Raw genomic sequence first — 20,834 nt, forward strand, 5'->3', positions numbered from 1 at the left:
CGAGGTTGGTCTCCTCCTTTTCCTTACTTCTTTTCTCATTTTTGTCATTCATTCATTTTATTTTATTTTATTTTATTTTATTTTCTCCTTTCTGTGTTGCTTTCTCCTTTCCTTCTGTTTGCGGTTGATTAAAGTCTATTTCCTTATTTAGTATTTATTTTAAAAATTCTTCAAATTTTTTCCAGTCTGTCTCCGTCTCTTCTATTCCTTTACTCCTTTGGATGAGGTAGCTCAGTCTATCCATATTTTTCACGTTCATCAGTTTTTTCTTCCATTCATCAATTTTAGGTATCTCCTTTTTTCTCCATTGTTTTGCGTAGCATATTCGTGCCGCAGTTGTTGATAGAAAAATCAGTTTTTCAGTACTTTTTTCAATCTTATCATTTGCAATTCCCAGCAAGAAAATTTTTGGTTTTAAAGGAATTTGGATTTTCAGTATCTTTTGTAATGTAGTTTGTATCTCCCTCCAGTACTTTTTGGCCTTCTTACACTTCCACCATGTGTGGAAGAAAGTGCCTTCTTCTGTGCCACACTTCCAGCATTTTGGGCTAACGTTTTTATAGTATTTGTTCAATTTGCATGGTGTCATGTACCATCTATAAAATAGTTTTATCCAATTTTCTTGCATATCATAGGCTTTCAAGTATTTATTTTTTTCCTCCATACCTTGTTCCATTCTTCTAGTCTTATTGCTCTGCCTATATTTTTGGCCCACTTCACCATGCAATCTTTTACTTCTTCTTCCTCTGTATTCCATCTCAATAGTTCTTTGTATATTTTAGATATTTTCTTCCTTTCTGTATCCCAGATTTTATTCCATTTATTTTCCTTCGTCTCAAATCCAATTTTCTTGTCCTTTCCAAAATATTCTTGCATCTGCCAGTATTGCAGCCATGTTGTATTTTTGTATGTCTTTTTGATTTCCTCCAATGGTCTTAATGTTTTCCCCTCTTTGTCTGCCTTTAGTATGTCTTTGTACTTCGGCCAGTTAGTCCATCCTAGTTCTTTTCTTTGGCTGGATTCTAGGGGGGAAACCCAGTCCGGAACCTTTTCATATATTCTTTTCTTATATTTGTTCCATATTCTTATGATTGCCGCTCTTAGAAAATGGTTCCCGAAATTTTTTTCTATCTTTGTCTTTTCGTACCAAATGTACGCATGCCACCCTCTTCTCAGGCCATAGCTTTCTAGGTTCAACAGTTTTTCCTTTCTTAGTTGGATCCAATCCGAGGCCCATGCCAGTGTGCATGCCTCTGCGTATGTTTTCAAGTCCGGTAGTGTTAGTCCCCCTCTTTCCTTTTCATCAATTAAATTTTTGAAATTTATCCTAGGTTTCTTTTTTAACCAGATGAATTTTTTAATATCCTTGTTCCAATCCGTAAATCCTTTTTGGTTCCTGATTATCGGTAGATTTTGGAATAGAAATAACATTCTTGGTAGGACATTCATTTTTACACATGATATTCTTCCTAGTATTGATATCTTCAGATTTTTCCAGTTTTCCAGATCTTTCTTTATTTCTTTCCATGTTTTTATGTAATTATTTTCTAATAGTTGTGAGTTCTTTGGTGTTATTGTGATCCCTAGATATTTTATCTTTGATACTATTTTTATATTCCATGTTTCTCTAATTTGTTCAATTTTTTTCTTTGGTATATTTTTGGTTATTGCTTCCGTTTTTTCTAAATTCAATTTAAACCCTGCTACCGTCCCAAATTCATTAATTGTCTCCATCCATCTCTTTAGATTTTTATTTGGCTCTTCTATAATGCATATGATGTCGTCTGCAAAAGCTCGACACTTGTATGGGTGTCCATTTATTTTTGCTCCTTTTAATTCCTTGTCTTCCCTAATATTATCTAGTAAAATTTCCAAAGTTAATATAAATATTAGCGGTGATAATGGGCAGCCTTGCCTGGTTCCTTTCCTTATATCTATTTTTTTGTCTCCTGTCCATTTATTATAATTTTAGCATTCTGTATTTTATAGATTGCTTCTATTGAATTTCGAAAGTGAAAGCCCATATCCATTTCCCCAATTAATAATTTGAAAAAATTCCAATTAACTCGGTCAAACGCCTTCTCCGCGTTTATGGCTAGAAACGTCACTTCTTTTTGTATGTTTTTCTCATAATATTCAATTAGATTGATTATTGTTCGTACGGTTTCGCTCTGGTTTCTACCAGGGAGGAAGCCTGCTTGTTCCTCTTTTATCCATTTGACTAAGAAGTTTTTAAATCTATCTGCTAGGATGCTACTAAAAATTTTATAATCTATATTTAAGAGCGATATTGGTCTATAATTTTCTATTCTTTCTGGGTTTTTGTTCTCCTTTAAGATTACGCATATGTTAGCTTGTTTCCACGTAGTCGGCATTTCTTGCGTTTCTCTGATTTCATTAATTACCTTTTTTAGATACGGTGTAATCTCATTTTGTAGTTTCTTGTAGTATATCGCACTGAATCCATCTGGGCCTGGAACTTTGTTTAGCTTTAAATTTTTTATTGCCTTTATGATCTCCTGTTCCATTATCTCTTTATTTAGCTCTTCTCTTTCTTCCTCCGTTATTTTTTGAATTTTTCTCTTTTCGAGGTATCTCATAATATTTTCGTTTTTTATTTGTTCATCCTGGTACAATGTTTTATAATATAATATTTCTCAAATTGTGCTTTTATTCCTTTCTCATCCGTGTGTATTTTTTCCCCGTCTTTAATTTTTGTTATGGTATTTCTTTCTTTCTTCTTTCTAAGTTTCCTTGCTAACCAGGCTCCGGGTTTGTTAGCATTTTGAAAATAGTCGGCTTTTAAATATTTTAACTGTTTAGCCCTCTCTTCTAATTCCAGATTTTCTCTTTCTTTTTGTAGTTTTTCTAAGTTGTATAATATTTTGTTGTTTTTGGGTTCTTTTTTCAGTCTCCTTTCTTCTTTTTCTATTTTTCCTCTCTGCCATCTTTTGTGTCTTTTCTCTTTTCTTCCTTGCTTTTTGTTGTATTAGATGCCCACGCATAACTGCCTTACTGGCTTCCCAGAGCATGAAGATGTTCATATCTTTTGTATCATTGATCTTAAAGTATTCTTTTAATATTTTTTTATTTCTTTCGATATCTTCTTTTTTTTGTAGTAGATTTTCATCTAACCTCCATCTCAGTTGTTTTTCTCCCCACCCCATTACCATTTCTAGGGGGCAGTGATCAGAATTCACTCTCGGTAGTATTTTTATTTTTTTAATCTTAGGTATAAGAGATAGGGAAGCCCAAATCATATCTATTCTCGACCAGGACTTATGCCTGGCCGAGAAGAAAGTATAATCCCGTACATCTTCATTTCTTTGTCTCCATACATCCTCTGTATTCATTTCTTTTAGGAGTCTTGTTAAAGATTTGGGGATTTGTCTTGATGTTCTATCTTCTTTCTGCGCTTGTCCCTCACTCGTCCGGTCTTTCTTCCCATCTATGACACTATTAAAATCTCCTAAGATAATTATTTTATCAAAATCTTGTTTGGTTATATTTTCTTCCAATTCTTTCACAAATTTAGATTTGGTCTCATTGGGCGCATATATGTTACAAATTAGTATTTTCAAATTTTGCCACCAGATTTTCACTCCTAGCATTCTTCCTTCCTGGTCTTTGAATGCCAGCTCAGATTCCACATTTTCCTTTACATATGTCACCACCCCTCTCTTCTTTTCAGAGCATGATGCATAATACATTTCCCCTAAGTTCTTATTTTCTAAATGTGGGGTATGTTTGTGTATAATGTGCGTTTCTTGTAGAATGACTACATGACAGTTTCTTTTTTTTATATCATTAAAAACTTTATTTCTTTTATTTGCAGAATTTAAACCATTAATATTATTACAATAAATTTTCAGGTCCATAGTCGATGGGCAGAGCAGAAAGTTTTTTCTTCCCTTGTCTTTGTTTTTACTTTAGTTCCTTTTCTTCTTGGTTCTTTTTCTCTCTGTCCTTTTCTTCTTCTCCTTTGTCTCCTGCCTTTTCCCCACTCTCTCCTGTTCTCCAATCTTTTTTGTACTTCCTAGGGTCCGGGTTATCCTTTTCGATCACTATTGTATGCTGTTGTTTTTCTTTATATTTTGAATTTGTTCCTTCTTCTCCTTCTTCTCTTTCTTTTACTATTTCATTATAGAATCTTTTTGCCTTTTCTACCGTTTTTATCCAGTGTCTTTGTCCATTATGCGTTGTCATCAGGCCTTCGTCTTTTTTCCATCTGTATCTAATATCTTGTTTTTTCAGTTCTTCCGTGAGGAAGGCGTATTTTCTTCTATTATTGATCACCGGTCCTGGGAATTCCTTCAGAATCACCACTCTTTTATCTTTGTAGCAGATTACTCTTCTGTTGCTTGTTCTTAGGATTTCGTCTCTGGTCACTCTTCTTGTAAACTGTGCTATCACGTCTCGGTCAGTTTTGTTTTTTCTGGCGAAATTCGTATTCACTCTGAAGACTCTATCCATCTGGTCTTCCATATATTGTGTCGTACATTGAAGTAATTCTGCTAATATTTCTGTAGTTTTCTCCCTTATGTCTTCGTCCTCCTCTTCTCTTATGTTTCTGAGGCGTAGCTGAAACTCTGTCTCTCTCTTCTCTAGGTTCTCTTGCCTGGTTAGTAGTTTTTGGTTCATTATTTCCAGTGTCTTTATTCTTGTCTGTGTTGAGGATTGTCTTTCTTCCCCCTCTTTATTCTTCATTTGCAATTGTTTTATTTCCTCTTTCATTATGTCTGCGTCTCTTCTCATCGCTCCTAGTTCTTCCTTGATTTCTTTCCTCAATTCAGCCATCTGTTCTTGGGCTACCTTCTGATATGCATCTTGTTTTTCATTCATTACAGTCAATTCCTTCCCTATAGCCTTTATTCCTTTCAGTAGTTCATTCATCCTCGTATCTTCGCCTAAAGAGAGTCTTCTACCCACATTATTTGTACTGGTGGTATTATTGGACGTTACGCCTTCCTTGGTTTCTTTATCTTTGTCTTTATCTTTGTCTTTGTCCTTTGGTGTTTCTTTCATCTCTTTAAGCTCTTTGGGATCTCTCCCATTCTTGGGTATTTGTGTTTGTAACTCCTTTCCATTCTTTAGTTTCATTGTGGTTGCCATTTGTCCTGTGAGTTGTCTTTTCTGAATAGAAATCAATATCTGCAAGCAAGTAATATGTCAATGTAGTTTCCAATTCTATCAACTGTTGATTTTCGTTTTAGATAAAAACTTCGCACTTGTTGATTGTTAAATTTATCAGACCATCCTTGTTAAGGCTTTGTCAATTTTTGTTTCTAATAGTTATATTTATGGGGGTATGTGGTCAGCTTATGTAGGGAGTTTTTTTCTTTCTCTCTCTCTCTCTCTTTTTTTCAATATTATTATTTTTGTTGTTCAATTATTTTATTTCTTTTATTATTATTATTTATTCCTATTTTATTTTATTTATTTTATTTATTGTTATTTTCTGTTTACTTTGTTACTTATTTGTTTATTTGTTTGTCCTTGTTATTATTTATTATTCAGTTATTGTTTGTATTTGTTAGTATTTATTTATTTATTTATTTATTATATATGATTCCCCCTTATGCGCGGGTTCTTTTACCTTTCTTCCCTCCTTCCTTAGCGTTGTGTTGCAGCTCCTCCGCGTTCTCCCTTCTCCCTCCTTTCCTTTCTCCTTTGAGGATCTTTCTCTCGAGTTTCTTGGGCTTCCTTCCCATTCCTTCCCTCTCCTCTGTTTTCCGTCTGCTTCTGCCTCCTCCGCCTTTCAGGCCTCTTGTATTGTTGTTTTTATTCTCCCTTTTTGGCCTGTTGCGCCCTTCCTGTTCCTGCTTTCCAAGTCTCGTTTTTTCCCGTCTCCTCCCGTTCTTTCCCGCGGTCTTTCACGCTCTCTCTTGTTTACTTTCTAGGTCCCGTTTTCTCCCTTGTTTTCTCACTCTTTCTCGCGTTCCTTGCTCTTTGTTCTGTCTCGCGATCTTTCTCGCTCTCTCAGTTTCTCGTTTTCTCCCGTTTGTCTCTTCTATTCTTGCGGAATCTCCTTCCCTCCTGTTTATTTTCTTCGTAGACACAACAATGGGCTTCAAGGTCGGTCACACTCTCTTCTCTTTATATTTTATTTACTTGTTCAGTATTCTCTATTTACTTGGCCAGAGGATCTTTTAAATCCTTTAAATAGAGTCTCTTCCTTTTCTTTCGTCTTCGCCACCCTTCCCGTTTAAATCCGTTTAAATCCGTTTAACTGTTATTTTGATTGATTATTTGTTTCGTAATTATTTGTTTAATCTTGTTAAGATGCTTTACGGAAGTTTCTCTCCTCTCAAGGAGATGATCTCCTCTCTTTCTCTCGCTCTTTCTGTTCTTTCTTATTCTTATTTTTATTCTCTCTCTTCCGGAATTCCGTCTGTCTCTTATTTTATATCTAGGTCTTTCTGTGTCTTCCTTCCTTCTCTGGAAGGGGTCCCCACCCTCCTCTTCGAATCCTTTACTTGTTTCCACTTACTTTTTCTTTCCAGTCCTTGCTTCTCTCCATTTAAAATGCACGCGGTCGAGGATGAGTTCGGGTCCGTTCCCAGTCCCGATCGCCCTGCCACGACCCGCCGTACCTCGGGGGATCTTGCCGGATCTATTTGGTGACCCCCTCTTGAGGAGAGGGCCCCCTTTTAGACCATCGGCGACCCCCCCGGTTCCGCTGTTCCCTCCGTTTCAATCCGCGGTAGGGAAGGGAGCTATGCTCTACCCGGTCGTCTTGGTCAGGGGTGACACTCTAGCGCTCTAGAATGTCCGACTCCTCGCCATCTTTCGTGCACCGGAAGTCCAGGAACAATGACATTTGAGTGTTGATTTGCAAGTTCATGGTACCAAGCCAGGAGAATCAGCATACAAAAGATAACATATCAAGAAATTAAATAACACAGTAATATGGGGTTTCATAGCAGTGTAGCTCTCCACAACAAAATGGGTATAACAACACTGGGCGCTCATGTTTTGCAAGGATGGCATGCACCACAGTCTTGGCCACTACCCTACCTCTTCAATAAGAATATTCTAATAGATGATTTCATACCCAAATTAAAATCGTACTAGTGCAAATTTAGATCATGCTGGGCATCATTGCTTTTCTAACATCTCCAAATCTTGTAAAACCATGCATAAATACCTCCATTAGGTCAGAACCAAGTCACATTTATCTCAGCTGCTTGCTGGCCCAGAAAAGTTCTCAGCAATGCAGTGAATCCAGGTTTGACAGCCAGACTTTCGTTATGCATGTGCTCAGATTGCACTGCAAGTCTCCTATTCACTAGAGAGAAATGCTTCTATATAAGAAGGGATGAAGGAAGCACACTAACCTCCTTATATCCATGGAAAAACTAATTCAGGATTAGATACAATACAACATCTCTTCTGTTTTTTAGACCTGTCTAAAAGAAGAAGGCAATTGTGCTTTAAAGATATTAACTACAATATTAGACATGTTACTCCACTATGCTGCTTCTAGGGCAGTAGTTCCCAACCTCTGGTCCATGGACCACCAGTTGTATGCAAGAACTAAAATATGGTCTGCAGCCTCACCATTGCTACACCGTTAAAACAAAAGTAACTTGTCTCACAAAAGCCTCTTATAGTGCTAAGGCTGATTAAATATGGTTTTCTGTGGGTGAATAGATGGTGACTTCTGGATGACATATGTTCTTGGGTGTCTTCTTTTTTAGGCCTATTCCTGGGGTTATTGGGGGTGCTGATTCAGAAAATTGCATCTGTGGGTGAGCAGATGGTGACTACTGGATAGCATATGCTTTGTATCAGAAACTAGAGCTGATATGGTATATCCAAAGCAATTTTCTGAATCAGCACCCCAAAGAACCAAACCAAATCTAAAACTGACCAAAAAACTGATTCATAACCCTTTTGGTACTAATGTTGTAGCATGGCTCCTGGTCAAATTGGTTGATCAACTGGTCCCTGGTTAAAAAAAAAAAAAAAGGCTGGAAATCACTGATCTAGGGCCAATGTGTGTACATCATGAGCCATAATGAAATTAGATTCTGCAGGACCCTTTATCCTGTTTCATGGCTCTTAGTTATTTTAAAGGAATGAGAAATGGGTCATAACAATGCAATGGGAATCAAAAACCCAAAGAATCTTGATATTTCTGTCAGTAATTTCCAATATCCCATGCATTATTTGGCAACAATGGAAAGACACATAGTGTATCCCCTAAAAAATAAGCTAAAAAAATGCAAATTAGCTACTATTCCATGTCAACCTCTGCCACAATAGCTTCATTCTTCCTTTCCACAACCCTCTTTTGATGGAGGGTACAAAATGGGTATTCTTTAAAATACTAATGCTACAAAAGACACTGTATTTCAACATCCAGCGTTGTTGCAAGTTGGAGAATATCTTTATAGATATACCACAAAAGACCCCTTGCGGAGCATGTTACTTGGTGAGGATAGAAGTAAGCCTTCAATCTTCAATCACAATCTTGGTGTCCAGTGTTGAAGAAAGGGGAAATCTTGGGAGTTGAAGCAGGACAGCTATTATTTAAACTATTATTATTTTCTGGTACAGCAATCCATTTTAGTTTGATCAAATTTAACAATGGCCAAGGGAATTGGTTGTAACAAGGAGACAAGAAATATAGCACCACTTTAGGATTGTAGCTGGTGACTGAAGAAATCCTTTGTCTTTAGGAAAGTAACGAGGATAGCATCAACATACTTTAGACCCAGAAAAATGATTTACACCAACACTCACTGTAAAGAGGTACTATATGGTGCTCAAAATATTGTTGGCCACCTATTATCAAAAGAAGGGATGGGCAGGCCAATTGTAATAATTAAAATTACTAAATTGAGTTGTTTCATTACATTGGAATAAACAGCTGACACATTAAAATTGTGTCACTGGTGGCTTTGTATTTGGGAATTATGTATTGATTTAGCATGGCTTACTTAACGTATAGTAACAATATTTTCTAGGAGTCACTCAGATATTAAATGTGGTAAACTCCCTGACAATGGGATGAAAATTTAGAAGTAAATAGACAACCTAATTGATGTTTTTCAAATAGTTTACATTATTGATGGTTTCTCAAACATAGGGGTGATAACATGGCTGCTTTTCTTCTCCCATAGCATAAGTCAAATGATTTGCAGATGAGATCTCGGTAATTTGATTATGAAAAATTTGGCACAATGTTTCTCAGCAACAGTCCTAAAGCAGACTCTGAATCCATTTGTTAAAATGTCAGTTTATAACAAGATTTATACTGCAGGTGGTGCTGTGAATAGATCCAACATGAACTAGTCAGAGAGAGCATTCCAGTTCACCAAACTCCTCCTCATGCAGATCCAGTCAACCTGAATTTTAAGGCCAGCAAAACACGTGAGCAGCAACACTATTAGTCAACCCTCTATCTCATTATGAGATTAAACCTCTCAGGTGATAGAAAATATATACTGATTTACAATTGAGGTAAATACTGCCTATACTTCAGTCTCCACTTCTGTAGAGGTATATGTATATCCTTATTTATTTTCTTAGCATTTTTGGTTGTTGAATTTTTTTTGGAAGTATCACTTTATAATTCATGGCCTCCAAAAATAATCTTGCTTCCTCTTACTACTATATCCTTGTTTGTTAAAAAAAGTTTTACTTCAAAATATGTAATTACTTACAACAGATGGCAAACCCTTCTCGCCAAGACTAGACAACAAAATAGTTTATGCACCATTTGCATTCTGTGCTATTAATCAGTCCTGACAGTATTATCTACTGCAACCACTTTTGACTTGGTTAGAGCAAAATCAACTGCTTTCCTCTCAAAACACAGGCTGGAGAAGAACTTTCTTCCTCTGTACTAAGCTTCTAAATTACCAAAGATCTCTAGGGTTCTTAGTACAGGATATCTCCCACAATTACAGAATTTACATACTGTACATGGTTTCACTTATCTGCATTAAAAATGTTATTTTTAGGAATTTCTAGGTCCTCCAGTGTGATTCTGTGGTAAGCTTGTGCCAGAAGGTCTTCATACCAGTATGATTTGCCTTTTTTTTCCCCGTGTCAGGAGTGACTTGAGAAACAGCAAATTGCTTCTGGTGTAAGATAATTGGCCGCCTGCAAGGACGTTGCTCGGGGGACACCTGGATGTTTGGTGTTTTTACCATCTCTGTGGGAGGCTTCTCTCATGTCCCTGCATGGGGAGCTGGAGCTGACAGAGGGAACTCAACCTGCTCTCCCTGGATTCAAACTGCTGACCTGTCAGTCAGCAGTCCTGCTGGCATAAGGATTTAACCCATCGCAGCACCAGGGAATCTGATATGACTTGCTAATATCCATGGTTTCAAGTATCCATGCAAAGTCCAGGAACATATCCCCCATAGATACATAGGTCACACTGTATTATAATGCAGCACTGGTGATTTCACAGATCTATCACATTAAATTTTTGCAAAAACTTCAATTCAACTGGTAATTGACACATATTTTTGAATTACCAAATGCAATAACTGTCATTAATTTATCCCACTATCAATAAATCCACATGAGGCATATGGACTGTTTATACAAGCAGAATGTGAATGATGCAACATTTGAAGAGTTGCTTATCTTTCAAAAGACATAAAAAAAGCTCAAATTGTCAAACAGAAATGGTTGAGTCACCCTTTTCTGGAGATTTTGCTATTCCGTTCTAACCACACAAAAATCTGCAACTCATTTCAACATATTTTACTTCCTAATGATGTGAGCCTGGGACGGAAGTCTCACCCATAGGCCAATTTCATTCTTCCACGTTAGACAAGGTGTTGCAATATCTATTGATGGCCTGAGATGATCCGGGAAAACTTTGTATAGCAAACAATGAGATAAATTTTGCAGCTCTTCTTAAATGAACAGAAGACACTAGTATTGGGCACTCCTGCTCGTTAGGAACAAGACAAGATATGAGAGACACAACACAAGTACTGGATCGATGTCTTTCCGGGCTCATAAAAGCAGCAGCAGGAAGACCAGATGTATGTGTAAGGAGGGAGATGGTAGATGTCGCACAGCAGCAAGGCAGAGTTCCATCATGTCTAAAAGAGATTGTGGAGAGGAACCGAACCACATTAGTTAACTACCAGCCAGTCTCCAATATCCTTTTCTTTTGGTAAAGGTTCTGGGGCATGTGGTAGACTCTCAGCTCCAGGGATTCCTTTGTGAAACAGATTTCACTGATACATTCCAATCTGGCTTTAAGTCTGATTACGGGACAGAAAGAGCTTTGGTCACCTCAGTGGATGACCTATGCCAGGATCTGGAGAGGGGAAGTATGTTGTTGTTAGTTCTGCTGGACCACTCAGCAGCTTTCAATTCAATCCAAAAGACATCCTGTTAGGCCACCACTCTGGGATGGGAATTGGGGAACTCTTTTAGTGCTTCCAGACCTTCTTGGAGGGAAGGTTTCCTGTTTGCCACTCTAGCAATTAGTTTGTGGGTTCTGTTGTGGGCCTCAGGACTGTTTTGTCTCTCATTTACATGAAGCTGCTTAGGCAGTTTATCTGGATTTGTGAGGGTTGATGTCACACTATGCTGATAATGTCCAATTCTATCTCTTCTTTCAATCAAATTCCAAGGAAGCTGCTTCAGTGCTTAAACCACATCAGCTGTTAGTAACTGACTGACTGATGGTCAAGACATTTAAGCGTAATCTAGATAAGACAAAGGTGCTCCTGGTCTGTCAAAAGGCAGAACAGAGAACAGATTCAGCCTGTGTTCAATAGGAGTTGCACTTCCGCAAAAATCTAATTTTAATAACACCTTGCACAACCGTATGCAATTGTGATCAAAAATGTATTTGAATCCTATTTCAAGTACAAAAGTCCAACCAGTGCCTCTCACATGACATACCTTACCCTTTTAACAAACAAACAAACATTTCATTAAGAGTAAAACAGATTGAAAAGAACCCTTTGCAGTTTAGGATAGTCTGTATTGAGGTACAACATAGTAATGATTTGTCTACATTTAAATTGTCTACATTTTACTAACCGTAAATTTATGTTATTCATTTTTAATCTCTGGAACTACCATGTTGAAGATATGTCTCCCATAAAAGGCCATGCTTCACTCATGATTTATTAAATGAGACAGATTGAAAAAGACCTTACAATGTAAAAAAAGCACATTAAGATTTCAATACAGAAAAAAAATTCTCAATGTCTTCAAAATTATTACAGCAAAACATGATCTATACAGTATTACAGGTCAGCCAAGAAAAGCAGAATACTGAGAACCATTAGCAAACACACAAATTGCAGTAAGGAAGAAGCAAGCAAGCATCTAGCTAAACAAAAATATTCCTGGATTTCACAATTTGCAGGCTTTTGACAGGTTTGAAACTAATACTAATGCCAGCACAAACCTCAGCAGCTTCTGGACTGTGGAGAGAGGAAATGAGAGATATACAAATCTGAACATGGCATTCTGTTAAATGGAGTGTATAGCAAACAATACTAAGAATTGTGCACTGCACCACATTTATCTTAACAGGTTAAACTAATGTATTTCAATTCTGTACATCAGAAATATATGCTCTAGTTTTATTCCCACGTAATTGGATTTAGGTGTCTTTGAATTTGTGAGGAAAACTTCCACTTTTTTTTTACAGGATCAAGGTTCACCCAGGCAATTATCAAGAAAAGATATACATACAACTATAGTCATGCTTGCAATTACCTCTTTTTATTTTTAATGACACATATACAATAATCAGAAAAGGCTGAATATTAATTTTACATCAATGGTGTATTGCCATTATGACAAGAAAACCCCCCACTAATAGTGGAATAATAGTAACAGCAAAGTATTTTATATCCTAGTAGCTCCCAATAATCTATGATGATTCTTTTAGTTTTAACATACACAAACAAAGAACCACTATTAAAGCTTCCAGGGCTTTCTACAAGCTCTGAATTGCTGGGACCTTTGGGAAATTTTAGTTTTACCTTTCCCATTTCTATTTTACATGAAAGTGCATCCTCGACTGTTTTCAGTGGGTTGGATCCAACTTAACCTCCTGTGAACATAAGGGCTCCTTCCTTTATTAGAAGATTTTTTATCTGTCCAAGCTTCCTAAAAAAATATGCTTGAGGAAGTTGATGGTCCAGCCAGAACAGAGGCAAGTGATGCTAGGAGCTATTTCAGTTAAAAAAGAAAATCACATGCTGTGCTTTCCACTAGCTGAACATTCTGAGCCAAACACTGCTTTGGGATGCTGTTGCCAGGGGAATACACTTGTTATCAGTAAACATGTTCATAAGTCAGCTCCTAAAGAATCATGTACATAATTCAATACTATTTTTAAACTATAAGAAAGCTGCCAAAATCATGTCTGCTGGTTACTTCAGAATAAACTCAAATGTTTAGAACTGTGTGTGTAATGGAGCTCATTTTAATCCACCATGTCCTATCATTTTCCAAAGGCCGAATTGCTATCCTAGTTTTTTTTCCACTTCAGAGCCACATTACACATCAAGATCTCATTCACATATATCACAGGAATTGACTGTTCTATGATGTTAACGACAAATGTCTGATATTAATTAACATATCTATTTTGTAGTGCTGTAAGGTATGAAAAAGAAACCAAGCTAATATTCTGGTGAACATGGATTGGTTCTGGAACAGCTGGCTTTGGACTACAATTCCAGATGGTTTTGGCTTTCCAGATGGTTTTTGGACTAAAACTCTGGGTGGTTTTGGCCCCCCAGGTGGCTTTGGACTACAATTTTGGCCAGCCCTAGCCAGCTCACCAATGGTAATTATATTCCAACAATAACTGGAATGCCATATGCTGTGTTCTAGAGTATGTTTTTTAAAATACATTGACATGTACTGTTATCTATGAACTTAAAAAGAAACAGAAGGAGAGGGGAGCGGAAAGAAGAACTAACACTTGCAAGTCTGCTAACCAAAACAGCAGTGACATTTTAAGTAACAAATGGTAGAAGGAAAACACACACTTTTTGGTACAATATTTAAAATTATTTTCTTACCTATACTTTAATTATTAAAAAAATAAATATTTTAACCATAGCTGGCTGTGCCAGGAGTATTTGTGTGGAGATGATAAAAGTAAGTAATTTTAGTGGACTAAAATTTTTAATAGACTATTCTAAAAACTCTTCAGAGAAAGGAGCAAAAAAATAAGTAAAGATGAAAAAAAAACATAAGCACTTCCTTTCAAAGTAATAAATTCACAGCCAATGAAAAAGTTTGTACTGTGTTCAAACACTCGAGGAAGGACAAAGTACAGTTATTAATTATACAAGGTATGCAAAATGTTTGAAACCATCAAAATGCCAAACTGCACATTATAGGAAAATGTGCATATTAAAGTGCATTACTTTGCTTTCCCCTGCCCAAAAATGAATTAAAAAACGCATTAAAGAGATACAAAATGTATTATGTCCTAAGGTTCTAAAGGTGTTAGCAATATACAGTGAGTATGTACAATACACATCTTTTGATTGGGATTGTATTTTGTTTGGTTTGTCTCATTTGGAACAATAAATTGTTTCCTAAGCTTGAACTCTGATGTTGTCAAGTCAATTGTGATGTGAGGAATTACAGTATATATTCTACTAAAAAGCTGTATCTTGAAAATAAATTTTGCCTCAAGAAGAAAAAAATGAAGCCAGCTTCTTCTCAAATCATTTTATGATGTTAATTAGGAGGCATGAATATTAAATCAGGTTGTCAAGTTTTCCAATGTGTAATATCTGTTTTCATCTTTCTAAACAGATGACAGACATAGAAGCAAGACCAATAGAGGTACATAAAAGAGCACATTTAAGCCACAATTCTGACCTTCGAACATATGCTGTTATATCCTGAGAAAAAAGCCACTATAGATTTCAGAGGCAGAGCAACATCCCACATGATAGCAACTAGCTCTTTCCCCAAAGAACCAAACAAATATATTGCAATCGTGCCCAATAAACAGGACGAGAAAAGGGAACTTTCACAAGAATGACTGCAAAAGTTAGTAGAAAGCCGGATTGTCTGTCTTTCAAAGTATTATGAATTGCTGCCCTGTCCAAGATTTATTAAATAATCTCAAGTGTACTGTGTAATACCCTTGTGTTTCACAGAAAGAGGTGTACATTGAGGCAGAAATTACTTCTCTGAATAACATGCTATAGAATAGCAGTCACCCATCAACCTACTACTGACACCTTCTGCTTTCATCCACAAAATGCGTAGTGCTGAACACTGGAAGTATATGCTAGTGTGTGTTTCCCAGAAACATAAAAAGGGAACAGCAGCAAAGAAACCCTAACTCTGCCTCTCACAGAAATCCAGCCAAACATAGAACTAATATTTCATTAAAAGGGCTGAGGTTTTCATAGATCATATGTAGAAACATATGTGCAAGTGTCCCAACCACCATCACCACATTTAAAAAAAAACCAAAACTCTCCAGATACTTTCTCAGGAAGTTCTTCCGCTACCTAAATCCCTGGCTTGGCAAAATCAAAAGTAAAAGGTAACAGTGAATATGGGGAATGGGTAGAAGGTTCTATGATTCTTCTGCAATTTGAAGCAAGGAATTGATAGCAGCATCCTTGTTCCCTCTCTGGGCTTCTAGTACTGAACGGATTACTTCTCTGCCCATGTTGGGGAACATGTCTTGAATAGCTTTCAGATCCTCTTCATTACAGACATGCTGAGGGTTGACTGCAGGAGGTGGAACTGCCATAGGCACCATACCTGGGTTACAAACAGCAGGCATTCCTGGAAAAAGAGACAGAAAGTTGAAGAAAACTGACAATCATTGAATCTAACACATGAAAACTAATTATTAATTCAAAGTATTGAGGTCAGATGCTTCCAGTTAAGAGTGTTTTTATGTTGTAGGTGTAAAGGAACAGATGTACAAAAAGGTGTAATCAAAAGAGGTGTTTCAGAATAGAAAAGTAGTGGCCAATTTTATCGACATGCAGAATAAACACCACTGGAAGGTAAAATTCCTCCCTCTGCAGTAATCCTGCTCTAGAGTCTCCAAATCTGTCCCAGAGGGCTACCTCGGACACAAAGAAAATCTCACTGAGAGAATAAAAAGTCCACAAATTTAATAATGAAAGGAACTCATAATGTATTTACAGGTCTGCAAAACTCCATACATCCCAGAAAAAGAGGTTACTGGGGTCAACAATTTGCGAAATCTTTTTGTTTTGTATGTTGCTGTTGTTTGAATCTACAATGTGCCCCCTAAATATGTAACCCTGCTCATATAGTTTTCAATCAAGGTAGAGAACCTAGATTAAAAGCTGAATCGTAATATCAATGATCAACTGATGTAGGAGAAATAAGACATGCAGTGTGTATAATTAGCTCATGAGACTGGGCTTGTCCGCTTAGGCACAGTACTTGACCTTTCCACCTTGAAGTACACTGATCCTTTAAGATAGCACAAAGGAAGTTTGCTTAAAAGTAACATAAATATACATGTAAACTTTATGGAAGTAGCGTGCTAATTCCCCGAGCACTCATGTCCTATGGGAATGTGCTGCTTCTTTAGAGCCAAGAATAAATAATGGTGAGCAAGAGAAGAAACTGGACGTGGAGAGAAAAGGGGACTTAAGTTTCCTTTAGCTTAGTTTGCCAAAACTAATGGAAAGTATCAATTTGTAAATACAGTAGAGCCTCGCTTATCCAACATAAATGGGCCGACAAAATGTTAGATAAGCAAAAAAGTTGGATAATGAGGGATTAAGGAAAAGCCTATTAAACGTCAAATTACATTATGATTTTACAAATTAAGCACCAAAACAAGCATGTGAATGTAGGGGAAAACAATATCTAATCCAATAATATACACTGCATTAAAAATGTCTATGTATTTGTGTGTGAAAGTTTTTTTTCCCTGAGGAAGGAGTCTATAGTTTTTATTAGATTCTCAAAGAGGTACCTGACCCTGCAAGAAAGAACAAGTGATAAATACCTTAACTTTCAAAAGCAAAATTGCACAGTCCATCATAATGTTTAAGGGGGGGGGGGATTAAAGCTTTAAGAATATTAGTTGTAGAAGATGCCAAACTACAATGTTTTACCTGACAATACAGGCGTCAATCCAGTCAGCTATAGACCCTGAGTTAGTTCTGCTGAACATTCTGCAAAGTTTGAAAAGGTACTCTCCAGATGCTTTGGACTGCAAGTTCCACTAGCCCCAGCACCAGCACAACCAATTACAGTGGACAATGGGAGTTACAGTCCAAAAAATTTCAAGGCTGCCAGGCTGGGAAGAACTGTGTAGCTCTATACACAGGCATCAGAATTGGGATTCCAGAATTTTACAAGCAACTTCTGACAAAACTACAAGAGGCACCTTGATGGCAACATCCAATGTTATAAGAGTAACGATTAAAAGTGATATGTCATATGTATTGTCGAAGGCTTTCATGGCTGGAATCACTGGGTTGTTGTAGGTTTTTCAGACTATATGGCCATGTTCTAGAAGCATTCTCTCCTGACGTTTCACCTGCATCTATGGATGCAGGCAAAACGTCAGGAGAGAATGCTTCTAGAACATGGCCATATAGCCCGAAAAACCTACAACAACCCAGAATATCTAATAGTTTCAACTAATTCAACATAGTTTGTGGCAGCCACAAAATGAAGTTCCTGGAGTATAACAACTACTTTCAAAGTAACTGCCACACAATTAAACAGGAAATAACACTTTCAAACAAGGAACAGATTTTTTTTTCAATTTTTGTTATATAGTGTAATGAATGTAATCGTGTGTTCAACTATAATAAATACTGAAACATTACGAAGAGTGAAGAAATGCAGCACAAGTAATTTCCTCCCATCCTCTCTCATTTTTATTGCAACATGATACATAGAACTTGCAAATCATCCTCTTGCAAAATCAGAGGACTATGAACTCATGGTAACTAGTGAGTAACTTGGTGAGTCCCATGTTACCACAGCTATCCTAAGAAATGTGGCTGTTTTTTAGAAATGAGCACATTAGGCACACAACTGATATAATCTACTATTTTAATAAATCCTGAATTCACTTGCTGGGTGAAATTTGGATTCCAGTTCAAGCACTGAATGCCTACCAGCAGTTTTGCATTTGTAAATAAACGGAGAAATAATAATAAGATGAAGTGAACAGATTGTTTCTGGATCTGGGAATTAGGCAATCAGGTGTTCCAAGTAAGGTAACACCCTCGTTGACAAAGCAGATTCACAGTCTGAGAGTACTGCTCAATTCAAACTTTTCACTGAATGTCCAGGTGACTTCAGCCATGACAAGCTGACTATGGCTGTCCAGGCTGCCTTGGAGTGTGGTGAAGTCTCCTTCTTTGGTGGTTTTGAAATTTCTGTCGGGAGTGCTTTGATTGTATATATCTGCTTGGCAGAGAATTCGAGTAAATGGTACTTGTGACCTCTTCCAACTCTGATTTTTCTACCAGCTATGGCCATTTGACACATGCACCAGGGTCATCTTGAAGGCAGCATCCAATCTCTAGAACTATGTGGAGATTTGGTTACCACCTTGTCATTTAGGCACCAGGTAGAAACACATTTATTTGAGCAAGCTTCCAGGGAACAGGCACGTATCACATTTGTTACATCATATATTATTTTTTCTTTATGATCTTATGATTTTAGCCATGTTTGTGTTACACTGTATTTTATAGAAGCTTTTAGCCATCCTGGACTCTTTGTGAGGGACCCAAACAAATTATTTTCTAAGTCACCGGGGGGGGGGGGGAGGAGGGGGATATACAGTATCATCTCCAAACACAACCTGATTAAAAACTAGGATGCCAGTAGATTACATAAAATTAAATTAGACAAGCAAATCAAGAGAATGATCTGTGTACGTGTTTCCAGAAACCCAAATGACCTCTTACTAAAAACACAAATTTTCTATAATCCCTCTCAAACATCTATTTACCACAAGTATTCAACAACTAATTATTGTATGGGTTTGTACTTCAAGCACCTTAGAAAAAAATTAAACAAAATAGACTGGTGGAAAGTAGAAACAACATAAACTCATGCATCACAGCTCTCATTCATTATTTCAATTATGAGTAATGTTACCAGCCCATGACTGCTTGTGCTGCTCAACAAAAAGTTCAACTAGCAATACCATGCTTATATTTGAAAAGGCTTTACTGTACCTAATACACAAGTCACCCTCAGAAGCAATACAAAGAATCAGCCCATAAAATGTGCACAGAATACCCAGTGGAAAAACGGGGTAATTTGACAATATGTTTCTTTGGGGATGAAGAAACTAGACATTTAAATACTGCCAGCTATGTTCTACAGTTACTGCAGGATCTGTTCACAGATATACTAAAATGAATATTTGTATACTAGTTCTCCTTTCAAAGCATGATAGTAAAATTGCAGTATCTAAAACCACTTATTTCAAAGATTATAGGCACTCTGTACCCTTTCCTATTTTTTTCAGCAAACAGAAGAATTGATCAGCAACTGAACATACTAGAGAGGGTTGGGGAGCAATCACCATAATTTATAGGAGTTGTAGGTACTGGGATGTATAGTTCACCTGTAATCTAAGAGCACTCTGAACTCCGCCAATGATGGACCTGGAACTAACTTCGCTCACAAAATATCCATGACCAACAAAAATACTGGAGGTCTTTGAGGGGATTTATAGGAGTTGTAGTTCACCTACGTTCAGAGCACACTATGAAGCCAAACAATGATGCATCTGGACCAAACTTGGCATGCATATCCAATATGCCCAAATTTGAACACTGGTGGGTTTTGAGGGGAATTGGCCTGGACATTTTGGAGTAGGTACTAGGTTTTATAGTTCACCTGCAATCAATGTGTCCAGAGGAGGGCGACTAAAATGATCAAGGGTCTGGAGAACAAGCCTTATGAGGAGCAGCTTAAAGAGCTGGGCATGTTTAGCCTGAAGAAGAGAAGGCTGAGAGGAGATATGATAGCCATGTATAAATATGTGAGAGGAAGCCACAGGGAGGAGGGAGCAAGCTTGTTTTCTGCTTCCTTGGAGACTAGGACGCGGAACAATGGCTTCAAACTACAAGAGAGGAGATTCCATCTGAACATGAGGAAGAACTTCCTGACTGTGAGAGCTGTTCAGCAGTGGAATTCTCTGCCCCGGAGTGTGGTGGAGGCTCCTTCTTTGGAAGCTTTTAAACAGTGGCTGGATGGCCATCTGTCAGGGGTGATTTGAATGCAATATTCCTGTTTCTTGGCAGGGGGTTGGACTGGATGGCCCATGAGGTCTCTTCCAACTCTTTGATTCTATGATTCTATGAATGAGCATTCTGAACTCCACCAAAGATGGAATTGGACCAAACTTGGCACACAGCCTCCCCATAACCAGCAAAAAACACTGGAGGTCTTTGGGGAAAATTCACCTTGATTTGGAGGACTTGTAGCTCACCTACATCCAAAGAGCACTGTGAACCCAAACACCGATGGATCTAGACCAAACTTGGCGCACATACCTGATATGCCGAAATCTGATTACTGGAGGGATTTAGGGGAAACTGACCTTCCTTTCTGGGAGTTGTAGTTCACCCACAACCAGAGAAACTGTGACCTCCACTGATGATGGACCAAACTTGGCACACAGAACCTTCATGACTAACTCAATCTACTGGAGGGGTTTGAGGGGACTGACTACCATAGTGGGAGTTGTTGTTTACCCTACAGCTAGAGAGCACACTGAACCCCACCGATGATGCATCTAGAGCAAACTTGCCCAACATAACAAACTTTAAGTATTGATTGAGCTTTTTGGGGTTACCCTGGCATGATATGAGTTG

The 20,834-nt window shown here is 37.4% G+C and overlaps 1 protein-coding gene across 1 annotated transcript in view; it reads right to left on the reverse strand.

Annotated features, from left to right (window-relative positions):
* Window positions 1–12,698: 12,698 nt before the first annotated feature.
* The window catches only part of TOLLIP (toll interacting protein), a 38,569-nt gene continuing 30,433 nt past the window's right edge, over window positions 12,699–20,834 (reverse strand). Inside the window, exon 6 of the mRNA XM_060769011.2 lies at window positions 12,699–15,774. Within this exon, the coding sequence (XP_060624994.1) occupies window positions 15,560–15,774 (215 nt within the window). The 3' untranslated portion in view covers window positions 12,699–15,559. The remainder of the gene's footprint in view (window positions 15,775–20,834) is intronic.

This window comes from Anolis sagrei, chromosome 1 (assembly GCF_037176765.1).
Source record: "Anolis sagrei isolate rAnoSag1 chromosome 1, rAnoSag1.mat, whole genome shotgun sequence".
Taxonomy (NCBI): domain Eukaryota; kingdom Metazoa; phylum Chordata; class Lepidosauria; order Squamata; family Dactyloidae; genus Anolis; species Anolis sagrei.